The sequence below is a fragment of the Pygoscelis adeliae genome, unplaced genomic scaffold (genome assembly GCF_000699105.1).
Source record: "Pygoscelis adeliae isolate BGI_AS28 unplaced genomic scaffold, ASM69910v1 Scaffold186, whole genome shotgun sequence".
Classification (NCBI taxonomy): Eukaryota; Metazoa; Chordata; class Aves; order Sphenisciformes; family Spheniscidae; genus Pygoscelis; species Pygoscelis adeliae.
Window position 1 is genome coordinate 8,994,594 of NW_008825071.1, and position 8,683 is coordinate 9,003,276.

At 38.7% G+C, this 8,683-nt stretch overlaps 1 protein-coding gene across 1 annotated transcript in view; it reads left to right on the top strand.

Moving 5' to 3' along the window:
* Positions 1–7,184, top strand: part of E2F3 (E2F transcription factor 3) — an 18,063-nt gene extending 10,879 nt beyond the window's left edge. The window contains exons 6-9 of the mRNA XM_009326559.1: positions 238–396; positions 3,114–3,228; positions 6,049–6,184; positions 6,919–7,184. Coding sequence (XP_009324834.1) covers positions 238–396; positions 3,114–3,228; positions 6,049–6,184; positions 6,919–7,184 — 676 coding nt within the window. The remainder of the gene's footprint in view (positions 1–237; positions 397–3,113; positions 3,229–6,048; positions 6,185–6,918) is intronic.
* The last annotated feature ends 1,499 nt before the right edge of the window (positions 7,185–8,683 follow it).

The following is an 8,683-nucleotide window of genomic DNA, read 5'->3' on the forward strand; positions in this document are numbered from 1 at the left end:
TGGAAACATTCCAGGTCAGGTTGGACGGGGCTCTGAGCAACCTGATCTAGTTGAAGATGTCCCTGCCCACGGCAGGGGGGTTGGACTAGATGACCTTTAGAGGTCCCTTCCAACCCAAACTATTCTATGATTCTATGACTTGATCTGTACTGTAAAAGCCTGCCTCTTCCCTTTCCCGTAGCACAGGGTCAAGTTTTACAAATGCTGAAAAGGTGTCTTCCTCCCCTGTATCCGCAGGGGTTGCAGTCTGTCAGAGGACGGTGGCATGCTGGCACAGCGTCAAGGCCTCACGAAGGAGGTGACCGAACTGACTCAGGAAGAGAAGAAACTGGATGAGCTAATCCAAAGCTGCACCCTGGACCTCAAGCTGCTAACAGAGGACTCGGAGAATCAGAGATATCCTTTTTCTCAAAACCTCAAAGGTGGTCAGTCTCCTTGCTGTGCTCTGTAATACTAAGAGAACTCCTCTAAGTAATGTCATAAGAAGCATCAGAAATTTCCAGAAGTTGGGTAACGGGTTTTAATGTAGTTCTGTATAAAAGTTATTTAAGCCACTTGCACCTGTAATGCTTCTGGAATGTCCAAAAAAAAAAAAAAAAAAGAAAAGAGAAAAAGGTGGGTGTATGAAGGAGCCCATTAATATCCATGTTCACATAGAGCAGAACCAAGAATTTAGCTGATTAATGAGTGACAACATCCAAAACACTGTGCTTTTTCGACTCTTGAGCCCAGAGCAAACCCCATTTTTATGTGTGCAGAAATTATAAAGGTATGCAGACAAAGTCTTTGCTAAGGTAACAAATACTTGTGTGTGTGTAGTCATTGCTTAATATACTTTTTTTTTTAACATTAAACTGATGTGTCTATAGATTACAGACACAGAGAGGAAAATAAAGTTGGGAGTCAGTTTAGGCTGAAACTTGCAACAAATTTTTAGCTGCTTCTGGCTAGAGAATCTATGATAGAATATAATAGATAAAGGTTTTATGAGCTCTCAAAATGTCTATTTTAGACTTAAGTATTTAATGTAATAGCAATGCTCGAATGCATAAGGTTCGTATGACTTCTGATATTTTGGCTGCTAATACCCCTTGTAAGTAACCAGTTCTCATTTTCACTAGATTTCCCACCTATTAGCAACAGAAGAGAGCATTTTATTAAATGCTGATGTAAAACCTTTTATTACTTTAATAGTCAGTAGTTCTTAAAGAGCGTGTAATAAGGTGGACTTATTCTCCGTTTTGAAGGATAAGAAATAACTACAGGAGTGTCAGTAACAAGTGATGTGAACTATGTAAATATTGTCTTTTGATTGTGCTTGTGTCAAAATGCCTATGAAAGCAAGCAAAAGGAGTATGAAAGCAAGACCACCGAGTGGCATAGGGAGCAGGGTCAGCGCTGCCTTGATTCGCGAAGAGATTTAAGCAAAGCAAAATTGAGCATCACAATTCTCTATTTTTCTAGTGCTGTTTGCTGTGGTAGAGATCCCTGCCCTGCAGTCGCTGTCTCCCTTGGCGATGGGTGAGGAGGGATCAGCACTAGCAGCGTCTTGGCCTCATGCTTTTGGATTTAGGAGAGCGTATTCCCCAAACCCTTCTGTCACTCTAAGTTTACTGATAACATTAGTGATTACTGAGGAAGGAATGTGGAAGTGTGAAACCTGGGGAGGAACCTGAGTGCATCCCAGTATAGTCTTTTGCTCACCTCACTGAAGCCTGACCTGAGGTGACCTACTGAACACTCAGGGAGCTGCGAAGCCTCTCCATTTGCTTAATCTCTGAAGGCGAAGTTTCTGCTTTTGAAAATGTTTTTCTTCTCCCTCATGTTTAGGTAGTGCCAAAATATTGTTTGTGCCCTGGCTGTGTGCTTCCTTGTCCACCTTATAAATAGAATCAGACAGTAACTGATCGCTACCTTGAATGTTTTGGGATATGCCCAGCATTAGCGTGGGGAGCTTTTAGCTACAGCAATGAAGATTGTTTTTTTATTTGAAAGCCATGCAACCCTTTCCTTTGTTCATATAGCGACAGCCACTGTTGCTGTAATTTGTACTCTGCCTTTGCAAACCTTGCTAAACCTTACTCGAGGCGTGGTAGAAGCCTTGATAAAAGCCATTTGCCTGAAAGCTGATCTGTCGTTTTGCCCCCTGACCTGTTACTTTGCATTTGGTCCAAGTCAGATGTGAGACGTATTGGCATTTTGAGCTCGGACAGTTTGTCTTACTGTACGGTAGCAGTAGACATTTACCAAAATTGTTCACTTTTACATCCCCCAAAAGTATAATAATAAATTAGGCTCTTTACTTCTATGGCATAAGTATTATGCTAGATACCTCACAGACGACAAAACTAAAGAGCTGGAAGCACTTGCATGTGATCACGGCTGTTTCACAGTTCGCGACCAAAAGCTCTGTGACACCTCGGTTACACAGGTCAGTAGGTGAGGCACCACCGTGCAGTAACCCACCAAAACACTCATGTTGATTTGACGAATTCATGTTGAACAGCAAAATACTTATGTTCATTCCGTGCTTATGTAGAAATCAGCTTTCTGCACTGTCAAGTTGTTTAAAGTAGTTGTTTAAGCATTTTTTTGAAGTAATTTCATATAATATAAATGAATAAATATATGAATGTATAAATGTTTAAAAAAATCAAATTAAAATTGAAATTATTTTATTGATGACTTAAAAAATATACTGTGTATGCACATCTATAACATGCATCTGTAAATTCCTTTACATTTTTTCTGTGATTTCCAATTCTCTGCATTTTCATAGCAAGGGTGTTAAAAAAAAAAAAAAATTTTGCTTTGCGCAGTCTGTGAGTAATTGCGGGTTGTTGAGCTTTAGCTTATGTAGCTTTACACGTGTAAAGGAGAAGGACTCAGCACGAAGAATGCCTTTTGTCACTCGGTGGTGACCTCAGCTGTTAGATCACAGGGAAATTCTCACACAGTTTCACTGCAATCACAAGCAGTGTAGAGAATAGAAAACTTTAGGCTAAGAACAACGTAGCCATGAGAAAATGGAAAAATAATTGAAAGAATTCTGCATCTTCTAATAGTCTGAATATATTATAACCTGCGTTGGAAAATTCCTTAACAGTGATTACATTAGCTTATGTGACGTATCAAGATATTCGAAAAATTAGTGGCCTTAAAGACCAAACTGTTATAGTTGTGAAAGCTCCTCCGGAAACAAGACTTGAAGTGCCTGATCCAGTGGAGGTAAGGAGAACCTGGCTTTTCCTGCCAGGTTATACATCATTTCTCTATAGATGGAGCAAGTGTGTTGTGAGTCTTACTGTGGTAACTGATGCCCGAGTTGATTATAGTGGCATGCAATCCTATATTCATCTGTCTTACAAACTTTGGAGGTGTTTTTTTAAAAAAGGAAGGGGAATCTTTAAAAATCATTTTACACAAAGCAATCCTTATTTCTTCCTTTTCTCTAAAGTCCAGCTTTCCTTCAAAGTAATCCACACTATTTACAGATTATTCTCTTCTGCCATACTTCATGTAAAGAAGAGCTCTTACTTGACAGTTGAAATTCCCTGTCTGTAACCATGTAAAATCTTTCTCTTAAGAGATTTGGCTCCTTTTTTTTTTTTTTTTTAGCTTTATGTAGTTTTAGTTCTAAAGTTCATGGATAACTCAATGCCTTAAGTATCTTGATGACCCATATTACTGGTATCCTAATTTATTGAGAAGTATGTTTTCATGTAGGATTTTCTTTTCTGAAGTATTACAGTTACTGTAGAAACTTGTGTTTTATTCCTAGAATCCATTCTTGCCCTTCCTTCTTCCATCATCATCTTTGATTTTACACATCTGTGTAAAACTTTGTACATTTTGCTAGCGCACTTTTTGTTTGCTACCATGAAGTCTGTAGGGGATGGGGATTTCCTTTCCTATTTTGTTATAGGTACTTCTATTTCTGAAGCTGTCTGCGTTCATCTGTGTCCCTCTTCTGTTGCCCCTTGCTGGTCAAGCCACAGTCTCTCTCTGTCTCCGAGTGCCAGTTTTTGTATATGAGATACCTGGCTCTCATTCTTTCGTCCTCATTTTGTTTCTGTTCCTTATCTCAGGTAGATGTCTAGGGTAACATAGCTGCTTCTCCCTTCCCTTACCTGATGTCACAGTTGCAGAGAAAAATGCTTCGGGTGGCTTTCCTTTGAAGATATCCTCAGGGAGTAGCTTTCCTTTTCTTCATTCCTCTCATGGTTTATGAACCACGTGGTTCAGCTGCTCCTAGGATTTTATCTCTTGGTGGCAAAAGTGAGCTGCTTTTCAGTTCCCAGTTGTTACGACAGACCCAAGTACATTGGGCAAACGTAAATAATTTGCACGAGCAATCGCTTTAGAGGTTCAAAAATGTACCTAATTTCTTCTCTCAAGGAGCATTTAGACGTAGGGCTAAACCCCAGAAACCTCTGTGCTGTGTTCATACCTCTACGTTATTCCTTCATCCCTATTGTTGGGCTGGTTCCACTGAGCCCAGGGCCACCTGCTGCAGGGCGGGCAGGAACAGACTCCAGATTCCCTGTCACTTCTTTTCCGAAGATTATTCTCCACTTGCTTAGGCCCATTACAGTTTCCATCCTTTTTTTTCCCCTGCCTTGGTCCTTAATTTCCCCTTTGAAGCTAGGTGCAGGTTTTGGAAGAATAAATCATTTTGCTGCAGTGAGGAAGGGATATCTTTTGTCAGTATCCATAAATATATACTGTTATTGTTGCTTGCTTTCCTGTTTCTTTCCCCTAGGCATTACGCTTTGATTTTTAATTCAGTGAAATCAGGCAGGTAGAGAGAGATGCACGCAATCGTTATAACTAGCGCCTAGACCGCCCTTATCCCCCCTACCCAACTTACTCATTTAATTTTCAGCTTCAGGCAGTAGAAGTCCTCTTTCTTTCTCTCATTTGCAGTTACATTTCAGAGTCTTCCTTTGCATATCTCAGTCACTCAACAGTACCTTCCCCAACTCCTGCTCTTCCCATCTCCTCTTTTCTAATTATCTATAGCATTGCCCTAAGTACTCTTAACTGTTTTTTGCGCCCTGGGGTATCCCTGTTCAGTTGTTGTTCTCTGTATTTGTAAATGCTGTCTATTATGCTACATAACTGTCAGAACGCAAACAATATGAGGAACTTCTTGTCAAAGGACACAACAAAATGTATTTGAAAGAAGTCTGCAAAGAGGTATATAATGCCTGTATTCATGCTTTTTAAAGCTATTAATGCAATACAGCTGGAGCAGGTTTATTTTTAACTGGAGTCATTTATGATTTTCCATCATAACACTAAGAGCAACTTTGCAGATTTTCTGTCTATATATGTCATCTTGTGTTGCATCAGTGTGTGAAAATTAAGAAAAGACAATTTCTTGAGATGAATTAGGAGTTCCTGTTATTCAGAAACACCATCAAAATCAGAGTTGCTGTCTTGAGGGGGCAGAAGGACTTATATATGTCTTATATAAGTTTGGGTGAAGAAAATGTAATCTCTTTTCTGGTTATTTGGAAAAACATCCCTGATAAACAGGGGAACTTCCATACAGCTATTTGAGTTCAGGGAGAGTTAGTGCTGAAGGTTTTTGGGTGGGTGAGAAGGATGTTTTGGCATTCTTTTAAAGCAGAAACACTTACACAAATACATCCAATAACATTGTTATGAATAATAACAAAACCTGTGACTTTCATCCCATAGTTCCATTAAATCAGAACGCTCCAGGTTGTTACGGTTGCAAGAAAATGTTAGGAGTTCAATCCTTTATACCTGTCTGGTTATGATACAACACATAAAATGGTGGGCTTCTGAGATGCCTGCACTGCAGACAGTGGGAAAAGCTTTTACGTTCTTTTCGGGTCTATGAGATACATCAGCCAAGCCTTTCACATCTTCAGAAAAATGCATGGGGGATTTCAGGTTCTTTTGATTAGGAAAAACTGTATTCAAACACTCACACCCCAGTAAGAATTTACTCCGTATTGTCAATATTCTGTTGCGTTCATTGGTATAACACCTTACTGACGTTTGTTTTGTTAGCAGAGTGCATTGATACATTTATCTAGTACTCAAGGACCTATTGAAGTTTATCTGTGCCCAGAGGAAAACGATGCCCTCAGTCCAATGAAAACCTATAGTCAGGACCACAACGGAAATATTTCCAAAACCATTTCCAAAGGTAAAAATATTTCTTTGTAATACTAATGGCCTTTCTTTGTGCTCCCATGCAAGATTTCATTCTGAACTTCAGATATCCAGCTCTTATTTTTTGGCTTTATTTTTCTAAGAGGTGAAAAGTGAAGGTATCCATTTTCCACTGTGCCTTCCTGGTTTATACAGGGGAAAATATGTTTTCTTCTGCATCAGTTGTTTAAAATAAGTTTGATATTTGCATGTCATATGGAACTATGTAACCTAAGTTTATGCAATATTGAAGAAAGAAACAGTTTTGTTCCTTTTGCGTTTTCAAATAGGACAGTAGCAGCAAAGATTCGTGTCTCAACACAAGAGGCAGAAATCTCTGTGTATGGGTATATGCAGCTATGCAGTGTCACTGATGACATCTGTTGCCTAGACAGTTTTCACTTTGACTATGAATTCCACTGAAAAATGGGCATCTCTCACTGCACTTGGTTTCTGTGCACGCCCCACCCCACCCCCACCCCCCAGTAGTTGTTTAAACCTTGTAAAATAATTTTTTACTAGAAAAGCCAGTGGCAATAGCAACGTGTATTTTTGAGCAGCCCTTTGTAACATACCAAAAACAAGCTAGAAATTACATGGAGGCCATTTTTTGTTGAAATGATGCTTTATGAAGGGCCCTTTATGCAGTAGTTACTTTGTTTGGTCTGTGTCTAATATTTCTAATGAGATTAAATGTCATCTTTATTTTTTCTCTCCCTCCTCTTACAGAAGTGGCTTCTACTAACTCAGGACAAGGTGACTGCTCAGTAAATATGGCAACAATCTCTCCATTGGCTTCTCCAGCCAACCTTCTCCAGCAGACCGAGGACCAAATTCCCTCAAACTTTGAAGGACCATTTGTGAATTTGCTGCCTCCTCTGCTTCAGGAAGATTATTTGCTGAGCCTTGGGGATGAAGAAGGCATCAGTGACCTCTTTGATGCTTACGATTTAGAGAAGCTTCCTTCATTGGTGGATGAATTTATATACAGCTGATTATCTTAAATGCTGTCCATATCTCAATCATGTTTTTAATGGAATCAAAAAACCTGCCATCATTCAGAGTTGTCCCCTACTTACTATAAAATAGCATTATTAAATAAACTAGGCTCTCGAACAGTGCTGATATTTTAATTGAATACTCCCTAAAATACTGTAAACAACAAGTGAGGGCTTTTACAGCAAGGCCTTCTCCTTGACCCTGAGCTCCAGCGCCTTGTGAGTCAGCAAGTGCAAGCAGGTGACCATAAATGTTTTGTCTTCGCACTCCCCCAATCTCTGCTTACCGTGACAAGTGGGCTTACGGAGAAGGGCTCAATGAACTGGTTTAGTCCTAAATAACAATTTTATAATAGTATTTCAGGTCGTGCCTTCTGCAGAGAATGCATGTCTCTTGAGTGTCACAACATGGATTGTACCTGCAGTGAACATAAATATGAAGTAATGCAAAAGCGTGAAATGGGATTCTTCAGCTACTTGTGGGAATGTTTAAATTGCTGTCATAATGCTCATTTTGAGCTGTGTATATGTCTCATTATGAGGTCAAATACTTATGTCCTTAAAAGCTTTTAATAAAAAAATACACTGTAAATATAGTGTATATTGCAAATATTGAAAAGTATAAAGTTCTGCCACTTCTCGTAGTAATCACAGATTTAAAAAAAAAAAAAGCTTGTGTGTGTGTGTGAACATAGGTTTTTGTTGGTTGTTTTTTTTAAACTAGAACGAAGATGCACAGTTCAATTTTACTGCCCCCAGTGTGCATTAGAACTGGTACATAAATTTTTGTGGTACTAAGTGGGGCTTTGTGTTAAGTGCCTACTAGAGATGCACTGTGGGTTTTTCCCTCTATGGAAAACACTTATGCCAAGCTTTGTTTGTTCAATATATCATATTTATCTCAGTGGGTTAGCTTCCTCTGCTTACAGCTTTTTATAATTCTCTTCGCCAGCAAAATGGAACTAATTTTTTTCTGAAGTACATAACTGTAAGTACCACATCAACTGAATTGCATTTATTTTTTTGAAGACCTTTGGTAGTATAGTATAGTACCAATATTTATTTTTTGAACGTGAGAGGAATTCTAAGAAGTCTTAAATAATTTTTTTTTGAGTGTAAAATATGTTGCCATGTTCTGGGCTAAATTAATGTAATGTTGATTAGATGATGCCCATATAATCCTTTTGTTTGCATTACTGTTGTGCTTATCTGACATACTCAGAAAATTAGTACAATTTGTACTGTAGTGGAATATTATGTATGCAGGTTTTCTGGTACCATTGAGTTGCTGCTATGAAAGCTCACACACGAAAAGGCAAGAAGTCACAGTACTAATAAGAAAACTGTATGACTGTGTGAGTTTTGGAATATAACAGATGTATAAAGGGCAACACATAAAGAACTGTTAAACAGTGTTAAGTGTGTGTTTATATGTACAAATGTGTGCATAGATCATTCAGCAGTTGTATTTAAGTTGATATATGTTCTCAACTCAC